The 27,026-nt window shown below is 38.5% G+C and overlaps 1 protein-coding gene across 1 annotated transcript in view; it reads left to right on the top strand.

The window, feature by feature from the left end:
* The first annotated feature begins 412 nt into the window (after positions 1–412).
* LOC140240624 (contactin-3-like) overlaps positions 413–27,026 on the top strand; it is a 110,990-nt gene continuing 84,376 nt past the window's right edge. Inside the window, exons 1-4 of the mRNA XM_072320378.1 lie at positions 413–621; positions 9,199–9,489; positions 24,107–24,249; positions 24,679–24,862. Coding sequence (XP_072176479.1) covers positions 543–621; positions 9,199–9,489; positions 24,107–24,249; positions 24,679–24,862 — 697 coding nt within the window. The 5' untranslated portion in view covers positions 413–542. The remainder of the gene's footprint in view (positions 622–9,198; positions 9,490–24,106; positions 24,250–24,678; positions 24,863–27,026) is intronic.

Below are 27,026 nucleotides of genomic sequence, written 5' to 3'. Positions count from 1 at the left end.
TTATGATGTGGAATGCTTTCAAAACAAAATACTTGTCACAGGGCAGAAATGTTTCCGATAGACTGATATTCTGAGTTTTAAATCCTGCATTACTGCCGATCAAGACTGATCAAATGGCACATAAATAAATTCATCCAATGTGTGCGTTGCTAGTGGCATGTTTCCACAAATTCCTTGATACTCCCAACAAATTTGTATTTCCTCTCTCATTTCCTCAGATTTCCGCTCGGATCCTGTGACGGGGGAGCGTTCGCCAAATTCCAGACTTGAGCGAGTGATGCAAGGGCGCATTTGACAGTGGGCAAAAATTGGAGGCTGAGCCAAAAAAAAAACAAAGAAAGAAAGAAAGAGAGGAATATGTCACTGGAACTGACTGCGTGACAAAGTGAGGAAAACCTGGAGTTGATCGATGTTCACCCAGAAGTCTATGTTTGGGACTGCAGGTTTAGAAGCACAACGGTGAAAAGTCTAGCTGATAGAAGAAACCCTGTCATTCTCAGCAGCAGACGATCCACAGGAGCACTTGATTTCTCAACGCCACCATGGCAGATTTCCATTCATTACGATATTCAGCATTCATAGCTGCCATCTTATTTCTATCCAGCTGCACAGCCATTGTTGGTATGTACAAAGCATTATTTGACACTTTTGTGATTTTCACATCTTTCCCTTTAAAGCCATCTTTCATCAGCGTGCCATAACATGCAAGTGAGATACTATCCTTTCAAAAAGAAACAAAATGAGATCTAATGTTCAACAAATAATTTTTTTTCTTCTTCTGAAGAGCATTATAAACTGATGCATGTTTTTTTTTAAAAAAGACTAGCAACTAGAGCTCATGATTATCCCAAAAAAAAAATATTTTATTTGTTTGATTATCGAAACAATGAAAATATTCAAAAGTTTCCAAATGCGCAATTTTTAGTCACTCACATAAATTTTGACAAAAAAGTTAGAATCACTTTTCCACAAAGACTCAAATCTCTAATCTATCTATCTATCTGATCCATAATTATCCATCAGTCTATCCATCTATCTATCAATCTATTCATCTACATATTGTATCTGTCTGTCTATCTATCTATCTGTCTATCTATCTATCTATCTATCTGTCTATCTATCTATCTATCTATCTATCTATCTATCTATCTATCTACATTATCTATCTATCTGTCTGATCTATCTATCTATTTATCTACATGTATCTATAGGTCTATCTACAATTCACATACCCAGCGATCTATTGGCATAATCCATCCCATGCTCTTTTCTGCAGTTTTTCCCCTCACAACGTATGATCCACTGCTACATTGACAGGATATAAAGCTAATCAATCAACAAGAACAGCGGATTTATAGTTACCCAGAATTTGTTTCAAACATGTCTTCTATTAAAGAATCCAGTCCCTACATAACCCATATACTGTGTCTCACTGGGGATAACTGGGCCGTGCTTCCCTAGCCTTATCACTAATGCTAGAGATGTATTATAATTAGAATTCACTGGTGAACTTTTTTTGTGAGCAAAAAAAGAAAGAATCAAACTTCTTTTTGAAACTAATATTTCTTATCATCAATCATTTGTAAAATATCACAACTGGAGTTCTAACTGTCCCATACAAATATATGCATATCAAACACAAAAATAGTGTTAGGGAGGCATAGGACCATACTTGAAATCAGAGTGATAATTACATATATTTATTACATTCCTAGTTACTGTCAAAAACCACTAGCATGAGCAATACAGAATGATCTTGGATTGATAACTCACTTCTAATGTCAGGGTATTGTAATTTTGCCCACTCTCCCCCCCCCCCCCCTTTTTTATGCCTCCACCAACGAAGTGGCCGGAGGCATTATGTTTTCGAGTCGTCCATCCGTCCGTCCGTCCATACGTCCGTCCCGTTTTGTTTTTGTCGATATCTCAAGAACTGTGTGGTGGTTTTACATCAAACTTGGTATGAGGGTATATCCTGGGGGGATAATACTTTGTTTGGATTTTAGGGTCATGGGGTCGAAGGTCAAAGGTCACAGGTTATTTTTTAAAATTGGTACACTTTAACATAAATGCACAGGAAGGATAGTACACTGTTAGCACAATTCCCGCCATGGTGTCAATCTTATGGTAGTGCTCTGATCCAGCACCTTACAATGCAGCACATCTATATGAAGGTCTTGGTTTCACTTTATTCAGACTTCGGGAATTTGTGATGATGCATGCAAAGGAAACAAGCCAAATAGCTCTATCACACACACACACACACACACACACACACACACACACTCACACACACAAATCCAACTCAATAAATTGTCAATGGTTTTGCAAGCTCTGTTTGATAGCCAACTGTATGTTTTCCACAGATCTGAAGAGGGCTGCATACCTCTACAGAGTTCATAATAACAAGCATTGAGTCATTGAACTGTACATGTCTTTCAAGTGTTATTCAGTGGTGTGATCTTTCTCCATTGGCTGGTTCAATCAAGTAGCATACTGTACACATGAATGTATGCCATATGCATAAAATTTGCTATATATATGAATGACTGCAGATCTGACACCGTAACAGAATGCCTGATCACATTTATATATTCATATATAATAATATATATATATTCACATACATTGTATATATTCATATAATCATATATTCATATATAATGATATATATATTCACATACATTGTATATATTCATATAATCATATATTCATATATTCATATAGTCCAGTATGTAGTACGGACCTGTTGATCATTTGTGATTATTTGTAAATATTTGTAATTATACAGTTACAGACAAGCCTGATTTCACATAGACCATGTACAAAGTACAGCCGGGCCAAAGGCGGGGCCTAAGGCCGGACCCAAGGCCACGGGCCTTAGCCCGGAACCAGGGGCCCAGAGCCCAAGTGGGCCCAGGCCCAGTGGCCCCGGGCCCCGGCCTAGTGGCCCAAGTGGTCCAAGTGGGCCCAGGCCCAGGGGCCCATGTAAATACACTGTACACTAACTATACACAGTCATGACTTGCTGTGATAATGATGTGACAGGCCTGTGCATACACATATTATGTAAATACACTGTACAGGGCTGTGCATATGTAAATGCACTGTACACTAACTATACACAGCCCAGTCGCTGTATAAATCGCGACAGGGCTGTACCTGAGCAGCCCACAACACAGAGCAAACACAAAGCAAATACAAAGCAAATTTTACGATTGCATTTAGTTTTGATACTTGACATCATTTTTTGTCACCTCAAACGCATCAAAGACCCCGTTTACAGTGCGAGGCTCGGCCGCGGCCGAGCCGCGGCCGAGCCCAGCCCCGCTTCAGTGTAAACGCGCAAAAGGCCAAATGCGAGGCCAAAATTGGCCTCGCATTTGGCCTCGCTCTGGAGGTGGTCTCGGCCGCGGCCGAGCCGCGGCCGAGCCCTGCCTCTTCTTGGTGTAAACGCAAACTGGGCCAAATGCGCGGCCAATTGCGCGGCCAATTTTAGTCTGGCTTCCAAACCCTCTGCCTGTATCATTCGCTATTCAGGATATTAACCCCCTCAACGTTGAAAACTAGTATAGTTTAAGGTGGTTTTGTCCTGCAAAGGATTTTTTTTCTTCGGCAAAGGCCTTTGCCCGAACGGCGACTTCGTCGCCACGGAATTCATTTGGCAAAGGGTCTGAAAACCAGACAATACCAAATTGCGTTTGTTTACAAGCAGAGCGCCACTACGACAAAATATTGAAAGGTTTGAATCAAAAGCGCGGCCGAGCCCAGCAGTGTAAACGGACAAAATTGCGAGGCTCGGCCGCGCAATTGAGGCCGGACTCGGCCGCGGCCGAGCCGCGGCCGAGCCCGGCCCCGCACTGTAAACGGGGTCAAAGACAATCTTTATTAATGAGACTTCATACTGTACCTGTTTTCCTGGGGTTATTTGTGGGAATTCTGCGATCTGGGTACTATTCGCAAATCTAACAACATGTGAAAATATCAACTCCTGATCATGTAACACGGATGCATGTGTACATTTCTGTGTTCACTGCTGTATTCCATGAACATGAATTCAACAACTACTGTTATATCCTGTAATATGAGCTGCCAGGACAAAACTCACATACGCTCTGATTCTGCAATCACTTTCAAAGCAATGTATTGATACATTTCTGCCAGCTAAAAATTCTAAAATGTTGGTTCACCCATGTGAACGGGTACAGAAACTGAAGCCTAGGTGGTGGGTGAAGCAGAATTGCTGCTGTCCTTACAGTCCCACTCATATGTTTTGATGTTAGTGTAATGCTAGTTTGTGGCAATAAGAGAGTGTGCCAAGCAGTTTGCCAAGCAGGGATTCAGCTGGATGTCGAAAGTGATTAGCCATTCTGATACTTGAATTTAACAATACCATAACAATTCCATACCACCTAAAACCCCAATCCTATCAAATTCTTTAGAATTTCTGCTATCAAAACAATGATAGGATAGTCTGCAGACAAAGTAGATTTTTTCTGTCACAAATCTGCTGTTACTGTGTTATTACCTCCGCCAAGGGGGAAGGTTATGTTTTCGTTACCGTTGGTTTGTTTGTTTGTTTGTTTGTTTGTTAGTTAGTTAGTTAGTTTGTCTGTGTGCAAAGTAACTCAAAAAGTAGGTAACGAATTTGGATGAAACTTGCAGGAAATGTTTAGATTGATACAAGTAACAGATGACCAAATTTTGGTAGTGATCTGAGAATTTTGGAGGAATTTATGAAGGATTTTTGATATTTTGGCAGGTAGGGTCAGTGAACTTGGGAGTTCAGGCTGCACGTATTTGAGGTTTGCATGCGCGCACTAAGTGCGTGCTCTAGTTTCTGCTAGGGTGAGGCGTGCCGTGCAGCTGATGGTTTATGACGTAACAAAGGCTTCTATATTGGGAAATTGGGCAACTTTCAGCACACAATGCTATAAGTATATGTATGGGTGGAAATCACTTCTATGGAAGAACAAGATCAGACTTGGTCGAAATGAGCTGCATGCTTGGCGGAGGTCTGCGCTCTCAGAGTGCTTCTGTAGTTTTGAATGTCTTCCTCTGAAAAAATGTGAAATCAATGAAAGGAAAAAATATGGTACCTGGTAAATATTAATAGCTGTGCACATTATTCACACATGTACTATACAATGTATGACAGTAGCATACATTGTATATATATTGTATTCACTCCCAAAAAAACACTGATACATGTACAAAGGAGTTAAAGAATCAGCAGACATAGTTTTACAAGATGTATTGCAGAGTTCAATTAGTATTAGTATTAATAGTAGTATTATTAGTATTATTATTATTATTATTATTAGTAGTAGTAGTAGTAGTAGTAGTATAGTAGTAGTAGTAGTAGTAGTAATAGTAGTAGAAGTAGCAATGATAATAATAATGATAATAGTGGCTACTCGTACTTGTATAGCGCACAGGTCCGCTTTTTAGTGCTCATGGCGCTTCATAAATGAAAAGATAGATATAACACATGTTCAAACATGACAACAGAGAAGAAAATGGCAAACAACAACAAACACATACCAGATAAAGAATACAATTGTTCCGAACATTATAGACTGCAATTATAGTCCTCAGTGTGAAAGGAATAGGTAACGTTTTGAAGTTTGGATTTGAATGTTTCTGTAGATGACAATTATAGCTGTACACACAGAGAAAATGTTCAAGTTAAAAAGGAACGTAGTCATACAAAGTGTATGTATTTCACATTTTTCAGTATTTTCAATCTTTCATATCCATATGCAATGGGCATAATGGACTCATTTGCATATCATTTGCATAGTATGCTATCATGGGGTGTGAAAGTATGCTGAGTGTTGACATATAGGTCATCCACTCATACTATGGATTTGGCCTCGTTGCGCCGCGTCCGCCGCAGAGATTTTCTTGTGAGCACTCTACTGGCTGCAGTTCTTCTTAATAGATCATCTTCAAATTTGGCATGAAGGTGTGTTATGGTAAAACGAAGATGCCTATTGTTTTTGGTGATGGTGCCCTCGCTTGTTCCGTCTAATTATACATGAAAACGTAAATTTAACAGGGTCTGTTTGTGTGTGCGACGCTGGCCTTGCTTCGCGATCAATTTTTTTTATGCCTCCGCCAACGAAAAGGCCGGAGGCATTATGTTTTCGGGTCGTCCGTCCGTACGTAAGTACGTCCGTCCCATTTTGTTTTTGTCGATATCTCAAGAACCGTGTGGTGGTTTTACATCAAACTTGGTATGAGGGTATATCCTGGGGGGATAATACTTTGTTTGGATTTTAGGGTCACGGGGTCGAAGGTCAAAGGTCACAGGTTATTTTGTGAAAAAAAAGGTTGAAAATTCATGTTTTTCTCCATATCTCGCAAATGGTTCAAGGTATCTTAATGGAACTTAGTATATATACTTGTTCCAATGGGCAGTGATTATCTAAGGAAGTTGGGGGTCATGGTTCAAAGGTCAGGGGGTCAAAGGTCAAGGTCAACTCCTCAAAATATCACTACTTTCCTTATATTTATGCAATGCCTGAGTTTTTTTTTTAACTTGATGTATGCATGTATTACCCGATGAATATTCTGTGGGAAGTTTCTTGCCAAAAGGTCAAAGGTCAAAAGGTCAAAGGTCAAGTGAAAGTGTTGAATTGCACTTTTTCCTCCATATCTCAAAAGTAACTCAAGGTATCATCATGAAACTTACATGTTTATGCATGTTCAACCTAACAGTGATTCTCTTTGGAACTGTGAGGTCAAAGGTCAAAGGCCAGGTTTAGATAATGCTATTTTCCCATTTGATACTAAAATTATACTTTTTCTCAATACCTTGAAAATTACTCAATGCATAAACTTATAAAAGGGTCAAAAGTCAAGTAAAAATCATCAGTTCCCCAAATACCTGCACTCTGACATTTTTAATCATTCATCCAATTGAACCTAGTTCTAGGAAAGTGAACATTCAGCACATTTGTGGCAAACCTGTCATTTTAATATTTTGCCAATTGTGTGAAACTGTCATCACACATTGTCAAGACATTGTACTACAGACCTATTAGGAGACCCATGCATTATGGCGGAGGCATATCAGTCGCCATAGCGATATATCTAGTTTTTAAATGTGATGTTAAAATGCAGACTGAATTTGCTGATCCTGCAGATCCCACCTTTAAATGCCCAATGGCTGCATGCCATTTTTTTTATTCCACAGAAATCGTGTTCCACAACATAACTATACAAATTCTTGATCCTTGATCAGGTTGTGGATCGTGGATATTAAATGTGTGTGTGTGTGGGGGGGGGGGGGGAATAGGTGCAGGAGATACAAAGAAAAACAATAATACACTGTAGGTTCTTTAAACTTGGTGTTATGCCACACATTTCCCTCCTCAATCCACAATGTATGAATGACAGACTTTTTTGAAAGCAAAGCTTTTAATGCAGAGTTTGAATTTTCCCTGATTCTTGGTACACACCTTGGTACATTTGTATATCTACCTGTTGATAGAAACTCTAGAACTCTTTTAAAACTCAATCAGTGATGAAGTCATCACATACTGTATCAAAACTGAATTTCAAAATACAAGGGTTGTATGTTGTCACATATGAGCAGACACAAATAAACACACACATTATGCATTCTGATACACATGATACACAAACACCATCAATCATAATAATTATGAAAAGGACAATAACCATGCAACCTGAACACATAGCATTACATAGTGTATCAAATGTTGTGGTGGAAGATTTACTGGCGGATTAAGGATTAAAACTGCCTGTCCTGGATATGGTGTAAAGTAATATTGATCAGCACATGACTGCTATAGTGCCATTAAGGCAGGGAAGGAGTGAGTTAATCCCTTACACTGATCCCCCCTATTTAAGCTGTTAACTGGGGATAATTTAGCTGTCTCCAGTGTAATGTCTACCAAGAGGAAGTGATGGATTAATGTGTAATGACATGACCCAGGGAAGGGGGGGGGGGGGGTGTGGGGGAGGGATACACAACTGTAGGTGCCATAGTGATCAAGGCGCCTTGAAATCTGGGACACCCAGTCATGTAAGGTGCACTGTTTCTATTTGAGCAACAAACAGTCCCACCAAACTGTCAAATTTTTAACAAATGCAGTGCCAGCGATACTTGCCCATTTGCCCACTTTTGATTGAATATTATCTGACTCTAGGGTCTGTGCATGTTGTAGTTCTTGTCAAGTATCTTTGGGATCAAATATTGCTCAAATGTTTTCATTGATACAAAACATACTGCTATGTACTTGTTTGTGTCCAGTAGCTGTGTTTATGTGTGTAATAAGTACATCCAGCATTCTAAGGGAATAATAATGATTAATTGCTCACTTACAGGCCATCTGTGACTATATTGACAAAGTTCTACAAAAACAGTGTGTGCTCTACTTCATGCTGCTATGCTACACATGTACAATTGAAAGTGAATTAGCCCCTTCCTGTCACAGAACTTTCAACCGTTATGTTGAACATGAAATGAAAGCTGTAACAAGCTGTCATACTTCACTGATACGGTACTGTAAACAATTAAGACATTCAGCTATCGAGGAGAGGTATGAATTCTTAAGTAAAGGCAGATTTATGCAGGTATGTTAAATAGGCATTGAAATTTGTAAAGGATCATTATTTCTTAAAGGTATCTAAAGAAAATTTCTACATGCTGCTGACTGTAACTAGCAATCCATGAGAACCACAAATGTATACTTTATTTTTGCAATGTAATGTGACATTTGCATTATACCAAGAGGTACGTTGAATTATGAAACAATTCTATAAAGCCTTCAGAGTGTGGGAGATTAGCTTTCTTATTTCAGGCATTTTTAGTGTACTGATAGTCTTCTTTGCATTAAGTTTTATTACTAATTTAACAAACTCTTGCACATCTCACTTCTAGTACAGGGAAAGCTTTGTTCCTACAATAGTTATTTACAAGTCTCATGACTTCTTCATTTTGATTCATCAGGATTCCTTCCATGTAGGCTTATTGACTAGGTTATGGAAGGACTGAAAAAATGTCTATTTGTATGGTGATGATAGCAGTGTGAAGTCAAATTCAATAGATTATGATAGTTGTGATAGACCTCCAGTGCCAATAAGGGGAGAGAATATTGGTGTTAGGTTATGTCATAGTGCAATTAGCAGTATTCAAGCAACACTATTCTTGTCTTTGTCTTGTAGTGTTCACAGAAACGCCCCAGGACACAGTGGTCGTAATGGGACAGCCGGCCATGTTTCACTGCGCCTCGTACGACGACATGAACCTGGGGATGGTCGTGACATCGTGGCGACAGAATGGCACCACAGTCCAGCTGGGAGGGCGCTTTTCCCTGTTCCCAAACGGGACCCTGTACCTTTCGACCACGCAGGGCGAAGACCAGGGCAACTACAGCTGCACCGCAAGCGCCATCGACAACCTTGGTCAGGTCCAAGATTCAAGGTCAACAACACCTGCTAGGCTCCAGTTTGCCTGTGAGTACAAATGCACACAAACTCTGCCAAGTTTTGTGTTCAATTTTTTCAGGGGACAGACTCCTCAATGAGTAACAACTACCTGTAGGTCATTATTCCATCACAGACATTTCATTTCAAGTAAAATTTTATCATTTTTACAGCTCTCTCTGCTTGCATTAGAGGATGTTGTCATTGCATGCTGTTTTGAAGCACAAATCTCTGACATTGAAGCCAGAATATGACTGATTTTTTTTTTTCTGTACATTTTACTTTTCTTGTCTTCCTACATGTGGCTCTGAATGAATGAGACATAGGGAAAGATAACCATATATCACAATAAGAGCTGAAAATGTTACAGGGGTATTCAAACCAACTCTCCAAAGTCTACTGCCTACCTCAGCATGTCTGCATCAGATAAATGCAGGTGGCAGACCAGTAAAGACTTAATAAACAAGAACCAGGAGATATGCCTTCTCTAGCTTGCCTGTGTCTTCGTCTCCAGAGGGACGGTGTCAACAACATTTTCACCCCCGCAGGAAGTGGCTGGAAAGCGAGAGAAATAGTGTGAATTAAATGTCGATCTTCCCGCACGGGGGCACCTGACAACTTTCGGTTCAATATGACGCCGCCTGAGGTGCATCAGTGTTTGAAACGAGTCTTCCTCTTCATGTAATTCTGTTTTGTTTTGTTTTCAATATTTGACATCTAGAGCCTTTTTTTTTTTTTTTTTTTTTGGGGGGGGGGGGTTATATTTTGTGGAAGTGTGTCACATGTGGTATTTACAGACCTAAAGAGTTTTAGAAAGTTTCAGGTATTACTTTGATAAATTTGTCTAACATCATATGACACACGCAAATGTCTGGAACTGCTTGCTTAAACTGGACAACAATATCCATCTAAATCACAGAATTATTAAAATGAAATTATTATTTCAAATGTGACGAAAGAAACAAAAAACAATGTCATGTTAAAACATGATTGATTCAAAATGTTAAGTAGATATTTTTGTGTAAGTAATTTTTCATGCTGGGCCGGGTATGATGAGTTTCGCGTGTTTTTAATTCCACAGAATCAAGACATGAACTACTGGAACTTCGTAATAACATCTTGTATGCAAAGATATTTGCTTATAAAATATTTGCTTACTCTTATTTTCACATTGGTTTCTAGTTGCGCAAAATGCATGAAAATTTCCACACTGCGAAATTTCCACTTTTACATTAATTAATGAACACCGAAGTATGAGTTACGGTTCACATTTGGAGAGTATGCAACTGTAAGCATGATCCCACTTCAGGCGGAGCAGAGTGAATGTAAGATTTCATTTGGTACGACAAGGTCCAGTTGTAAAGTTACATGTATAATCAAACCAATCAAACAGGCCACCCCCCCCCCCCTCCTGAAAAAAGGATCATGAACTTGCCTCGTGTTAGTGTAGTAAATGGATGAAAAAGAATCTCGTCACAGTCATGATCTGTCACCAGTTAAATCCGCGGTCCACAAAGCGTGTAATTCGCTGATATCACGTTCGTTGCTAACTCCGTCGCGCTCCATCAGTTTTGCCTGTCAGTGGACGTAGCCTGGAGTCAGATAGTCACTCTTCGCAGGTGATGACTGGCAAGTGTTGGTTAACTCGGAGATGCAACCTTATAGCGCAAAGTCAGTACTCACTACTGCATCGTAGTTGGTATTACAGCTTTAATACCTCCTCTCCAAAGTTTAAACATGGCAGATACACCAGAATGCATTATGTCAGAATAGGAAACTCTCTTTGTGCTAATGCAGGGTCCTGTCTATGTATCCGCTTCAACCATTTGTTGTGAATTTAGAACTTGCTCGACTTTATCGTAGGGCACGATTTGTTAGCTTCTTCTATATACACACATACAAAATTAATGTAGCTATTAAAAGCATACAGATCCATTCACACAGTGTTTATGAAAGTCACATCTAAATTCTTTTTAGAGGAGGAATATGGCTATAAAACAAGGTACATGTACATTGTATGTTCAATCCCACCTCCCTGGTTCAGTAGTCTACTATGTTCAAACGATTCCAAGTGACGGAGTTAAACAGCAGCTGACTAGACTCTAGTACAGCTCTTTCCAGCTGTTATGATGTACCCTGTAGGCATATGATTTCGTCAAGGTCTGTTTTAATTCTCATACAAGTATTTTACATTGTGTTCACACTTTTCTTCTTCATTTCAAAGAATGCATACATTGTGCATCTACAACAGTGTTTGTGTTACATGTTTCTCAATGGAACAGTCCCCCCCCCACAAAAAAAAAAACAACAACAACGACAACTTGAACGTCACAGATTTGGTTCACGACAGTTCCTGAGGAAACTATAATTACAGATTCTGAAATGGTAACCATTTTTCATGAAAGGGGAATGGCTGTACATGGTACAATTGTTTGAGGAAGCAATCAGTTGAAATTGTTGACAGTACATAAGTGAAAAAAAAAAAGAAGTGAAGAAAGAGGGTAATTTTTTTGCATTTTTTTTTCTCCTCATGTTATATGTTGTCATAATTTCTTATTGTGAGACATTTCATCAAGCAAGAGCACCACATTGTACAGGTGAAAGAACTTTAAACTAAATCTGAAATAAAAGAAGCACACGTACAGTGTAATCATGGAGTCAGGCTGGAGTGGGGGTTGAAAGGCAGGAGAAAAAAAGAAGTGAAATTAACAGTAGGAGGGGATATGAAGTAATGCAACAGGTATTATACCGGTGATGCTTGTCAGACTAGATAGTGGACAAGACAGAGTGACAGGACCGGACCGGATATTGTTCAATAGGACCCAGTGGACAACCTGCCGAGATTTGATTTCTACCGTCTCACCTCCCTGATTTCTACAGGCATGCATGACTCCTCCACAGCTAGATTTGGGATTGACGGGGTAGGATAAAAATGTGGGAGGGGGGTAGGATGAATAGATTTTTTCCCCCTTTTTATTTTCTGGAAAGAGGGTCAATCAGTCCGCAGATTGGTACTTGACTGGTGTCCTGTCATCGAGCTGTCACCGTGACACACGACTCTGATGACTTGGCCTTGGTGACAAGCAGCCCATGACTGACATACACTGTACATGTAGCGTGGGGATGTGGGGATGGGGGAGGAACCTGACCTAGGGCTTGCATGCCTACAGATGTGAGCTGTGAGCCATTGTACAAATCACGCTCTTGAAGCGCCACACTCCCCAATGGTAAAACAATGATTCTCTTCTAGGCTTTAGTGGAGCAACTGCTCCAAATTCATACAGGATTGCAAAATTGATGGCTTCCATCTCATAGATACACACTATTTGAGTCACTTAAATTAAATACTTTTGAAAAATTGATGGCTTATCTCATTAATATTTGAGTCACTTAAATTGTAAATATACTTTTAATGCATGACATCGGACATGAATTTGCCATCATTAGATTAGACACAATTGTTCATAAATGATGACTTCATAGTTTGCCATTTACATGTGTCCCATAGATCATCAATAGGATAGCAAACATTCTGGAACTTGGCAAAACTTTTGAGCAATGTTCACTGTGAAAACTGCACATAAGGATCAATATAACTTGATGAACGTTACAATGGATAGCACTTTTGGATGGGCCAGCCCTTTTAGATAATAATGATGACAGTAATGATGATGATAATAATAATATCAACAATCATGATAACAATGATTAATGATGATTAATACACATAGTCATGATAATAATACGATAATTGTGGCTGAGCTCCTTAGACTGAGCTGGAGAACATGGCAGTATAACTTTGTAAGTACCCGTATACAATCAGTCAATTGTAGTTGGGCTCATTTAACTTGAAAGCATTCAATTCAACTACTCAACTACAGTATGTTCATTGTACTGTTTAACAAGCATATGACATCCCCTATTTCGCAAAATTCTCTTGGTCCCGGCATTGAACGTGGCACTTGAAGATAGAATTTGATACATATCCTTTTAAGATATTCAAAGCTATAAACATAATGATTATGGAATAAATGATAATGGTTATCATAACAACAATATTCGACATCAACTACAGGTATGATAATGAGGTAATTTTAGTAAGCATAATAATAACAATAATAGTAATCCCCTTAAAGTTTTACTGTCCAATCTGTGGAATTGACTTGAGCTTATTGTTAAAATATCTTCAAACCACATGTCTCAAACAATACATATAATGATGTCTTCTTTCAAAGGATTTTTTAAGGGAAAACTTACATGGAAGTTGTATGATCTATATGTTGGGTTTCTTTTCGTAAAATCTGGCAACATCCCAAGAACGTACTCGGGGCTTTAAAGGAGAAAGATGGAGATCGATGACAAGGGACGGCGAGCAAGGCAAAGTCGTTGCTCGCTGTTTGCCGACCGCTGAACCATGATCGTCCTCGCATCCTGCCATGATCTCATCGTAACGGATCCTCCACTCTTTCCCTCCTCTACCCTTGACATCCTTCTTCACTCTCTTTATCACGTTTCCGATTCGCTTCTCTTTTTCAAGTCTAATGCCCCAGTTTTCCCCCTCCTATTTATTCAGGTTCTGTTTCAAAATTCTCTTTCCCAAATGCTGATCTCCAAGGACACACACACACACACACACAAACACACACACTCACACATTTGTCAATATGTTTAAAAGGTAGCATTCCCAAGAGCATTAAAATCATCCTGATATGAGGATTTTAAGGTCTGGATTCTGTTATTAAGTGACTGTGAAATCAACAATTTGGCATTCTTTCCCTGCTTCCTGTGTGATGAACTGGTTATGGCTACTGATTACCTTGCCTTGTCTGTCTTGATGAAGACACCATAAAAATCTTTATACATGAATGAATAAACATGAGTGGTGGTCGAGGTTTCAGTGATATTTCCTAGAGAGCAGAGCGTAGCTCTTTCCCCATGGTACAAGTTTTTCTTTTGAATTCAAAATGGGTTATAATTGCACCATGACGTCCTAGAGGTACAGAATACATTGTAGAGTACCAGTAACTTGGGATGTGGCTGCAAAGTATAGGATTCTAGTCCTGTTTCGACATTATAATGGAACATCTTTGCATTCAGTTTTCTTGATTCCTGTTGAGTGCATCAATTTGAGGGGACTTTAAAAATTTGGAATACACTGTATCTCTGTCAGCTTGGCATTTGAGATGATATACAGGACCACCATATTTGTTCTAGGACAATAAAGTGAATTTTATGAAATATCAATGAATTGGTTACAAATTATACTTTTCTGTTAATTTCCTTATGGCCCCTGCAGTATTCTCCTGGCTTCATATATTTGCCAGATTCAGCGTACCAGTACGCTGTATGTACATTGTAGGTACAAACAATACCATATATGGTCAATTCCAGCGTAACGGACATGACATTTAGACCACTTTTTTGTGATTCAAACCATCACACAGTGAAATTGGGAGTCTCCAAAAGTTTCTAATTGAGTTTATGAGACACATTTAAGTATATGGAACGTACACTGAAAATTTCATGGAAATTTATCAAGTGGTTGTTGAGAAATTGCATTTTTAGCGAGCGTAACGGACATGACACTAAATGGACAAGGCATTTTGATCTACTTATACCATTATGAAAATTCCTGTGAATTTTTGGATAAGATGCAGAGCATCTGGTTTTGGTCTTGATTAAACCTTTAGGTCATGCTTTACTCACAAAGTCCTAATTTAGAGTAGTTTTACTGTTCATTCTTTTTTAATAGTTTAAAATATTGCGTAACGGACATGACACTTCGAGTGTAACGGACATGACAGTTTTGTCCACTTTTTGTAAGCTAAGAGAATTTTTTTTTATTACAAGGTATAGCAGATATTCTATTGTTGGCATAGTAAGGTTAGAACATATGGACACACATCATAACTGCAATCATGTAATATTTCTTATATTTATATCATTTTAGGGGGGGGGGGTAGTCTTTGTACATTTACAAAACAAACAAATATAAAAAAATTCGCTCCTGCACCAGCTAGCTACAATTAGTGACAAATTTCCAGTTACTACCACCCACCATAGCAAAACAGGACATATTACTATCTTATACTGTGGTTATTTTTTTCTTTTAGTGGCCTAATATTTGATACTTAGTAGTATACACTAGCGTAACGGACATGACACCCTTGTAAGTTGAACCATATTTTCACTTCTTTGTTTCAAAATAAAAAGATTAAAATAACTGCACACTGCTAACTACATTATGTTCTTGAACAAAACATCAAAAAGTCCTTTTATTGCAGGTTTCAGTGATCTAACAGCTACTCTATAAAAGCACATGGAGTACAATGCCCAGAGTACCACAATGGCATACATGTACAACATAGAAGATCATGTCTCCATATCTGCGGATAGGCAAAGAAAACAGAACAAACCAGAACCAGATCTGTATGAAATAAAAAGTTTGAATACAACATCATTAAAATGAACTCAGGATTGCATCAACTTTTATGCAATGAAACAGGACCACAAAACTGTTTGGTACCATTATCAAATTAATGTTATCATCTGAAAGAAATAAGGTATGTAAATTTTATTTCTGCAAAGTTCTTTCATTTGGCATTAATGTCATCCTTGGAGTAGAATCATCCTCTGTTATCCAATCTTGGATAGACTATTGTAAAAACTTCCACTGCTAGTACCAGTACTTTATCATTGTCAACAAATGCTTTATTTTCTTGGCTAGAAGTGAATGATCAAGCCCCTTTTTTTTTCTGAGAATTTTCACAACATATACCGGTAATCCATTTCCATGTAGAGTGGTCACCTGGGCAACAAAGTATTTCTTGTTTTCTTCACGGCAAATTCAACTCATACAAATTGTATAATCAACTTCTTGCTTGCTTAGGCTTGCCAGAGTGGTGTACTGGTTACATTATTCTCACCAGCTTGTGAGTAGGACTTTTTAAAATACTGGATGCTTTCCCTACAAACTGGTTGTAAATGATTATACAATGTACCTTTCAGTGGATAAACATCTTCTCATAGCATCTCAAAATTGTGCTTTTTGTATGATGCTGTGCGCTGTCATATATACCGGTATATCCCTTGGCATAGAGGTACATCTACAGTTGAACCTCTCTTGTCCGGCCTCCCTTTATCCGGATCTCTCTATTATACAGACGCAATCTCGCCGTTATTTTTTTATTTTTATTTTTTTTTTTTTATAATTACGGGAGGAAAGGGGGATTCCCAACTCCTTGAGAACTCCTACACAAACACACATGAATTACATATTACTTCCAACATTAACATACACCTCTCTTTTGGGGTCTGTTACTGAGTGTAACAATGAAAAGGTTGCAGTATACACATTACTACTTGTGGTACTACAATGGGCTACATCAGTAGGACCCACATGTGTATGTATATGTACATGCATAAAGCATTGAGTCTCCCGTATCCGGCCAAATCCCTTATCCGGATGAGCCCCGGTCCCGACTTGTCCGGATACGAGAGGTTCAACTGTAGTTTTTTGTATTGATGAAATGGATAGGCAGCATTTAGACCGACTTTCTCTGACGATAGAGCTACATGTACTGTCAACACGCTTAATAAAGAAACAATTCCATTCTCAGCCCTCTTGGCAAGTGATATCTCATTAACGTGCCACTGAAGGTGTGGATTTATAGAGTCATAGAGATCAGAGAGGTACATGTATGGATGCAGCACAAACTTTTTTTTTTTAATTATCATTGAAGACATTGACGCTGGTGACATTTGGATTTTTTGTTGTATCATCAGTGATCATGTTCATTGGATGCACGAGGATGCATTTGTGCAGGAGTTCCTGGCTGTTGTGTTGACTCCATGGCGAATATGTGTTAAATGTTGTCTACAATGTACTTATATGTAGAAAGTGCTCATTTTAAGTATTGAAGGGAAGGCCAACAGTGAAAACTCCATTGTCTAAATACTCCTTGGAATGACAGCTGCTGTTTATCAGTCAGGATTACAAGAGGTGGGAATGGATCAAACCGGTGTAACCGGGTAGCAAGATCATCTGAAATCAACAGTCTTCCAGTGGCAGAAAGCAAAGTCTGCTTGTTTTTGTTTTATTGAGTGATGTGCAGACTTAATTATTTACTCAAGTATAGAAATGTCCTACTATCCTCAAGCAATTAAAACTAATCACCACCTTGTTTCACTGAGCCACAGTAGCCAGCTAGCTACAATTAGTGACAAATTTCCAGTTACTACCACCCACCATAGCAAAACAGGACATATTACTATCTTATACTGTGGTTATTTTTTTCTTTTAGTGGCCTAATATTTGATACTTAGTAGTATACACTAGCGTAACGGACATGACACCCTTGTAAGGTGAACCATATTTTCACTTCTTTGTTTCAAAATAAAAAGATTAAAATAACTGCACACTGCTAACTACATTATGTTCTTGAACAAAACATCAAAAAGTCCTTTTATTGCAGGTTTCAGTGATCTAACAGCTACTCTATAAAAGCACATGGAGTACAATGCCCAGAGTACCACAATGGCATACATGTACAACATAGAAGATCATGTCTCCATATCTGCGGATAGGCAAAGAAAACAGAACAAACCAGAACCAGATCTGTATGAAATAAAAAGTTTGAATACAACATCATTAAAATGAACTCAGGATTGCATCAACTTTTATGCAATGAAACAGGACCACAAAACTGTTTGGTACCATTATCAAATTAATGTTATCATCTGAAAGAAATAAGGTATGTAAATTTTATTTCTGCAAAGTTCTTTCATTTGGCATTAATGTCATCCTTGGAGTAGAATCATCCTCTGTTATCCAATCTTGGATAGACTATTGTAAAAACTTCCACTGCTAGTACCAGTACTTTATCATTGTCAACAAATGCTTTATTTTCTTGGCTAGAAGTGAATGATCAAGCCCCTTTTTTTTTCTGAGAATTTTCACAACATATACCGGTAATCCATTTCCATGTAGAGTGGTCACCTGGGCAACAAAGTATTTCTTGTTTTCTTCACGGCAAATTCAACTCATACAAATTGTATAATCAACTTCTTGCTTGCTTAGGCTTGCCAGAGTGGTGTACTGGTTACATTATTCTCACCAGCTTGTGAGTAGGACTTTTTAAAATACTGGATGCTTTCCCTACAAACTGGTTGTAAATGATTATACAATGTACCTTTCAGTGGATAAACATCTTCTCATAGCATCTCAAAATTGTGCTTTTTGTATGATGCTGTGCGCTGTCATATATACCGGTATATCCCTTGGCATAGAGGTACATCTACAGTTGAACCTCTCTTGTCCGGCCTCCCTTTATCCGGATCTCTCTATTATACAGACGCAATCTCGCCGTTATTTTTTTTTTTTTTTTTTTTTTTTTTTTATAATTACGGGAGGAAAGGGGGATTCCCAACTCCTTGAGAACTCCTACACAAACACACATGAATTACATATTACTTCCAACATTAACATACACCTCTCTTTTGGGGTCTGTTACTGAGTGTAACAATGAAAAGGTTGCAGTATACACATTACTACTTGTGGTACTACAATGGGCTACATCAGTAGGACCCACATGTGTATGTATATGTACATGCATAAAGCATTGAGTCTCCCGTATCCGGCCAAATCCCTTATCCGGATGAGCCCCGGTCCCGACTTGTCCGGATACGAGAGGTTCAACTGTAGTTTTTTGTATTGATGAAATGGATAGGCAGCATTTAGACCGACTTTCTCTGACGATAGAGCTACATGTACTGTCAACACGCTTAATAAAGAAACAATTCCATTCTCAGCCCTCTTGGCAAGTGATATCTCATTAACGTGCCACTGAAGGTGTGGATTTATAGAGTCATAGAGATCAGAGAGGTACATGTATGGATGCAGCACAAACTTTTTTTTTTTAATTATCATTGAAGACATTGACGCTGGTGACATTTGGATTTTTTGTTGTATCATCAGTGATCATGTTCATTGGATGCACGAGGATGCATTTGTGCAGGAGTTCCTGGCTGTTGTGTTGACTCCATGGCGAATATGTGTTAAATGTTGTCTACAATGTACTTATATGTAGAAAGTGCTCATTTTAAGTATTGAAGGGAAGGCCAACAGTGAAAACTCCATTGTCTAAATACTCCTTGGAATGACAGCTGCTGTTTATCAGTCAGGATTACAAGAGGTGGGAATGGATCAAACCGGTGTAACCGGGTAGCAAGATCATCTGAAATCAACAGTCTTCCAGTGGCAGAAAGCAAAGTCTGCTTGTTTTTGTTTTATTGAGTGATGTGCAGACTTAATTATTTACTCAAGTATAGAAATGTCCTACTATCCTCAAGCAATTAAAACTAATCACCACCTTGTTTCACTGAGCCACAGTGTTATTTCTGCCACTTGTCTAATATGAGGTGTCATGTCCGTTACGCAAAGCGTCATGTCCGTTACGCCATTTACAGGAAAACTAGAAGTGGTATGGAAAAGTGGTTTCCACACATGCAAGGGGATTCAATCCTAACATAGAAAATTAATTTGCAGCAACTTTACACTAATTTCCTCTTGGCTATGAAAACTTATAGTAAAAAACGTAACGGACATGACGCTTCAAATGTTAGAGAAATCACACAACTTTGAGGATCAATGGGTCAAAAACTGATGAATGCTGAGGAAGTTGGTTGTGATTTTCCGTTGATGTATACACTGGACTATAATTCAAAAGCTGAACAAGGCCTCTAGGACATATCTGGCCTGCTTTAGAGACAGGAACACTAAACTCTTTAAAAATAGCCAAATTTTTGCCTCATTGCAACACATCATACAGTATTTTCATTGACTGAAAAAAAAAAAAATTTTGTAATGACAAACATGAGACTAGTGAAAAATTAAAATATATTTGTTACTTTTTCAGAATATTTGAGAACTTAAGTGAAACTCAAAACTTAATTTTTTCATCAAAGTGAACATTTCTCATGGAATTGCCCATATACAGGTATAATTTTTGCTGATTTAAAGAATTTCATCATGAGTTTAAAGAACTTTTGAGTTTATTCATGCACTACAACATGCATTCAGCATGACCAGATTGTGCCGTTTTAATAAAATAATCTCTTTCGTATTTGATGATATATACATGTACAATGCTGTGAGCATTGTGATGAGCAATCTTATACCATAGAAGAGTCAATAGTTTGCAGTACTTATTCTCCACAATTCGTTCTAAGACACTTAAGCATAGTTACTGTAATATCATCAAAACCATCTTTGCTGATTGAACAGATGCCTCAGTCAATGCAATGAGAAAAGCAAGGAAATTATCGCTTGACATTTCAAAGGATTAATGATATCTCTGTTTCACTGAGTCCCACAGAATCTGCCTATAAAATTAATATTAATTTATGATAATGCTCCGGTGCAAGATTTGATGGTGTAGGCCTGTAATGGCACTTTTTGTTTTCGTTGTTGTTGCTGTTGTTGTTGTTTAAATTTTCAGTGTGAAAGGAGGCTGACCTTTCCCCTTCCCTGTAGCAGCTTCTTTATAACTTCCCTTATCAACCTCATTTCCTGTGAGTGATTAGGTACTTGCCAGACTCTTTTTTTTCTGACCCACTGAAACCACAAAGTTGCATATTGTAAAAAGTTGGCATAATCAAGCCAGCCTATGATGTAATTGCTAAGTACATTCATGACAAAATCTTAATACACAAGTGCATTTTTTTTTTGTGAGGTCATTGTGACGTCTTCAGTGGTCTTGTCCATGTCACACGAGAGTTCTAACTATTCAGAAACCGGCTGGTGACTTGCCAATATCAAACTGAAATCATAGTTTGAGGTGAGAATTGCACAATATTTTTTTTTTCATCTTTTTTTTTAACCCATGCAGTGAACAAATTTACTGTCTAAGTCTGACATAACGGAAGAAATTCATCAACTTTAATTCTTGTGATTTCACTCACCCAAAAACACTATGAATAGTTCAAGAAGCTTAAATATTAAACTTTTAGGTACAAGTGTACATGTATGATTATTTTTTTTTCCTGATTGCACATTGAGTAATGAAATTGAATCCATTACAATAACATACCAGTCTGATGCTAGTACAGTCTCTATTCATTATGAAGATTTTTTTTTCCCCCCATGAAATAAATTTATTTGATCATTTGCAGTGGAGTCATAAATTTTGGTCCCTCAGGGATAAAAAAAAATTCTGAATATCAGAATTTAGACAGTTGAAAAGCCACTGCACAAATTTTGCAGGATTTCTTGGAAATTACTTACAGGAGCTTTGAAATCTCTAGGGTGTTGTCGCGGGATGTCAAGGGAAGGGGGAAGGGGGGGGGGGGTTGTGGCAGTGGTCTGGGGTCGAGTGAGCTCACCAACTGGCTGAGCAAACAATCTCGTTAAAATCCAAACTCACCTGAGGATATTGGGGAAGGAGGTCATTACCAAATTTCTCTCCTATGCTTTTCAACCTGTTATTAAAGTGTTGCATTTTTTTCCATTTAACTTTTTTTTTTTGTCTTTTCCCCAATATTCAAAGGGGAATGAGAGGGCAAGGGGCTGGCAGTTTGATATTACTTTACTGCTAGCCATCTGTTTGTCTCCGCGTCTCCAATTTTCAACATCATTTCTATTCTTGGACTGTTTTCATTCAGTCTTTCTTTCTTTTTTGAGTAATATTAGTTCCTCGTGCCCCTGTAGCGATTTCTCAGAAAATAGAGGTGGCTTTGAATATGAAAATTTGTCGTAGCAGAGAGAATCTATGTAGTATACCACTTAACAAGAGTTTTGTTATATGTACAGTACCTTATAATAGAAGGTCTTACAAATGACAGGGATATACAGTATGTTTAAACTGTATTTATATTTATAATCTTTTTTATTCTCTACTGTTCAATATATTGTATGTCCTCTCTTTGGATGATAGAGTAGTTCTTAGAGATATAGTAGAAATTACTAGATGAGTTTTTGACTTTCTTAATGTTTAAATGCATTTTTGTTTAACAATTCTATGTATCATTCCTGTTCACATTCTGTGGTTATAGCGAGAGAAGAAAATTGATCAGGCTTGGGATCTTTGATTGTATAATTCAGTTTCATTTCATCTGTGAATGTACCTTGTCAAAATGTTTCATCAATGGCAAAAACCAAATTGGCAAGAATGAATTAAGCGAGCACAAAATTGATTTGCTCTAAACTGGTTGTGCCACTTGACTTCTCTTTACTTTTGCTGTAAATAATCACTCTAGGTTCATGATCTAAACGCCCATCAATTTGTCAATTTCAGTGTCGCATGTCCCAAAGCCCCAAAGTCGTAATCCAGTCATGTCTGCTGTCAAAACCACATCGTAAATTTGTGATAATTACACTGGCAACAAGGGCAAACTGTTTCCTTTCTCGTTCCTTGTCAGTTTAATTGATTTCCTATTGATGTGAGACCAGTCTCGTCCACACACTCCGTTTCGACACGATTCTCTGCGACCACAAGCTACGCCAACATCAAAATAGCCATCAAAACAGGAACAGACTGGCGTGCTCTCCCCCAATTTGATAGTATTTAGGAGTGAATACAAATGTAGGCCTATTTCTCAACTGCTTCTTCCAGCAAACAGTCAAATTGTATCATTTTCAGTAATATGGCATTAGTATCATTACATGATCAATATCATTTTTAAAAATCTACTTTTAAAAGTGTTTCACATTTTATTTATTTCATAACTATCAATACTAATTCAGATAGATAAAAAGAGAGATATGGTGCTGAATAATGTGGCATCTATTTTGTTGTTTAAAAGTTGGAGATCCTTATGCACATTTTAAAGGTTGTACACAACATTGTCAGTACCTTCTGGGGATCTTTGTCTGTGGTGTATCAAGACATGTTGCGTTGTTTGTATAAGGTGTCTAGTACCAAATAAAAGTGATGACCTGAAGCTAAATATGATAGTGTAGCTAGAAATTTTTTGAATTGTAATAACATAGAATTCCTACGTATTTCTGATTTATCTGTCAGTAAGCTTTTGATTGCAGTGCAAGATTTGCAACAGCTGTCAGAGCTGTAAACATGGCTATTTGGCCACTGCAGTGCTGTTGTACTCTACTGCTTGAGTTAACGGTGGTTGTGTTGAAGGGGAAGTTATCCCCAAATATACAATGGATTGAGTGAATATAGCAGTATTAGAAAGACACATCCGTGAAAGTTTGAGGAAAATCTTTCACTGATGTATTCTACTGATATTGCAGCATTTACTCAATCACTCAAGTACATTGAATATTTTGGGAAACTTCTCCTTTATATCTTTAGAAGTACATTGTAGCACAAAGGAAATTTCCTGTAAGTACAGGCTGTATGTACATTCGAAGTTTGCATCTCTGGCTGGAAAAATTGGACATGGGCATCTATAACAAGTGATTGTGATCATGATTATGAGCAAGTTTGATGTTGAAAAGAGTATTAGCATTGCTTAAATACCCAGCAAGAGATGTTTTTTATATTATGCAAGATAAATTAATTACCAGCAATAAATGCTATACCATATATATATGCAGGATTTGATCCATTTGCAGCTCCCTCCCTCTCCTTTTCTCCCTCAATCTCTCCCCATATCTCACCCTCTGTCTGTCCTGTCTCTTCCCCTGCAGATCTGGAGGAGGTGTTCTACCAGCCCAACAACCTGACCGCTGTGGACAGGCAAGAGACACCGGCCTACTTCCAGTGCATCACGGGGGACAGTCTGCCCCTCGCCAGCGTCTCTTGGGAGAAAGACGGCCAGCCACTCCGTGATGTAAGCAAATACTAGGGCCTGCAGCACTTTTAAAAGTGGAGACCCTGTCCAAAGAAATGATGTCCTATGTGTAGTTAACTTTTAGAAATAGATAAGTTTCAAAGAAACATGGCAGTGAAAGCCGTATGTGACATTAGTTTTAATTTTACTTATACATTGTATATGTATGAGGATGTTATCTTATTTTACACCCATCTGAAATCCCCACCTTTATATGACTTCTCAAATCACTTGTCTGAATTTTATCCATTGAATGTAATGACAAGTGTTGGATTTTGAATTACTACCCTCCCAGGTTTGTATGACCTAGCTGAATGAAAGGCCTTGAATATCAATGTGTAGCAGATGCAGGAACCCTGATTAAAGTTCAGCTGAAATTGTGAAGTTGTTGTCATACTTTTTGTCTTCTTCTCAACCTGCCTGCCACAGGGGGAGATGGACATGTTGATCTATTCATCCCAGTTTGGGGATCAGAATTCCTTGAAGGTGTCCGGAACACTGCAGATCAATGCGGTGACAGTGTCCCACGCCGGGCTGTACCGGTGCGTGGTGACCAACCCACTCCTACCGAACCAGCCCATGAGGAGCGCCCCTGGATTACTCACCGTCAATGGTGAGTGGCCAAACTTGGAGAGATCATACAGTACAATAGGAGATTCAGGCTTCTACCAATTTTAGTAGTCTGCAGGCTAGAGGAAAGCAGCTTTGAACAAAAGGAAACAAGTTAAAACAAGAGCACCAGGGCTCTTTTAAGTGATGATCCTGCCTCACTGGCGACTCATGCAGTGATATGTGCTGCCATGGCAACACTAAGGCAGCAGCCAATCAGTCGTGTCTGTATCAAATTGGTGCAGTGGCTCATGCCGATATTTCAAGATAAGAATGGTATAATCGCATTTATAGCATCAACACTAATAGAGACAAAAAGTGAAGTACTAGTAAAATGATAATTCCTAACCGCATGTCAGTTTACAGACAGCTACATTAACGATGGTGTCCATGATATGTCTACCGGTAGATATTTTTGGCAATGTCATGGACACAGTGCATATTTAGAGAAAATGTTATATTACTGTGAGTCATAATTAAAATAAACACTGTGTACCTATAATGGTTAAAGAGCAAGCACAATTAAATCTAGTCATACGAGGGGAATGTTAAAGTTGCTATTTTAAATCATTGACTAACATGGAGAAAGATAGAGTTTGAGAGAGAGAGAGAGGGGGGGGGGGGTAAGAGTCATGGAAATTGATACCTGTAAATAACATTTTCAATCAGTACGTGGTCCCCAGTGATTCTGAGTAAGAGTTTGTCATACACTTGAGGGGATGGATGGAATATTGAGTGCTACACAACAGATATTGTGTCTAGTTAGGACCTATTTTCGGAGGGTCTGACTTTCCAGTTCTTGCAGGAGGGATCAAGTCTGGATTAAAGGTGATCTGAGCTGGGAATAGTGGGAGGGATAAGAGACCATGTCACTTTTGGTGGTTTTTTCAAGGGGAATCAGAAATGTAGAAATTGGACAGCTGTGCGTGAATACCTGCATGCTGCGCATTCCCCAGCAGTCCCTCCATATCAATCATGATTAATGCAGTTGAAGAGAGAGTCAGCAACCAGGGAAACAGCTCACGCGTTGCTGCTCATTGAAGCTGTGCTGGACAGATGTATTGCCGGGGCTGATGATTGATCATTTTTGATACATCAGTAGTGCTCGATGATCTATTGTTTTGGAGATTGTCCAGTTTTGTCGAGTTAAGTCTGTTTTTATTTAACCAACACACTAAAGGGGGATCTTTAACATTTCTGAGTCATGACTCAACGCATGGGTCCTCCATTTATGCCCTTCTGTACCAGTGATTTTGGATGGTGTGTTCAACACTATGGGGTTTTCTTTGCCAATCGGCACTCAAGACACACAAAGGGTTAATGTATTTTAATCTTTTACTAGAGTGGATGACATGATTGCACAGTTACATTGCTCAGCTCGACTCAGTGGGACTCAATCCCAAGCCATTTAGTTACAAGACAGATGTACTAATGGACTGAACCACCTCACTGCCTTAAAGGGAAGATAAACCCCAAGAGCAATGTGGATTGAGTGAAAGCAGCAACATTGGTAGAACACATCAGTGAAAGTTTGAGGAAAATCGGGCAATCGATGCAAAAGTTATGAATTTTTAAAGTTTTGGTGTTGAAACCGCTGGATGAGGAGACTACTAGAGGATATGACGTATGAGTGGACAGCAATACAAAGAAAATATAAAGGAAATTCAACAAAAATTCACTTTTCTAGAATTATGAAAGAGCAATGGACCAACCTCTTTCAGAAAGCAGGGGGAATAATTGCTACCCCTAACATATGTCAATATCAAGTTGATGGAATTTGTAATTTTCATGAAAAACGGATTTTTGTAGAATTTTCTTTATATTTTCTTGGTATTGTTGTCCACTCATACGTCATAACCTCTAGTAGTCTCCTCGTCCAGCGGTTCCAACACCAAAACTTTAAAAATTCATAACTTTTGCATCGATTGTCCGATTTTCTTCAAACTTTCACTGATGTGTTCTACTAATGTTGCTGCTTTCACTCAATCCACATTGCTCTTGGGGTTTATCTTCCCTTTAACCCGTTGAGGACGAGTCCCGAGTATACTCGGGGAGGTGTCTATGGGAAATGCGTGTTGTAGCAAAATCAAACCATCCTCAACGGGTTAATACACTGTTTAATAGTTATAATCTCCATCTGGCTTGCTGCCCACTGCAGTAGTACAGTA

The sequence above is a fragment of the Diadema setosum genome, chromosome 17 (assembly GCF_964275005.1).
Source record: "Diadema setosum chromosome 17, eeDiaSeto1, whole genome shotgun sequence".
Classification (NCBI taxonomy): Eukaryota; Metazoa; Echinodermata; class Echinoidea; order Diadematoida; family Diadematidae; genus Diadema; species Diadema setosum.
Note: the sequence above shows the minus strand (reverse complement) of the source record. Positions and strands in the feature narration are given on the sequence as shown.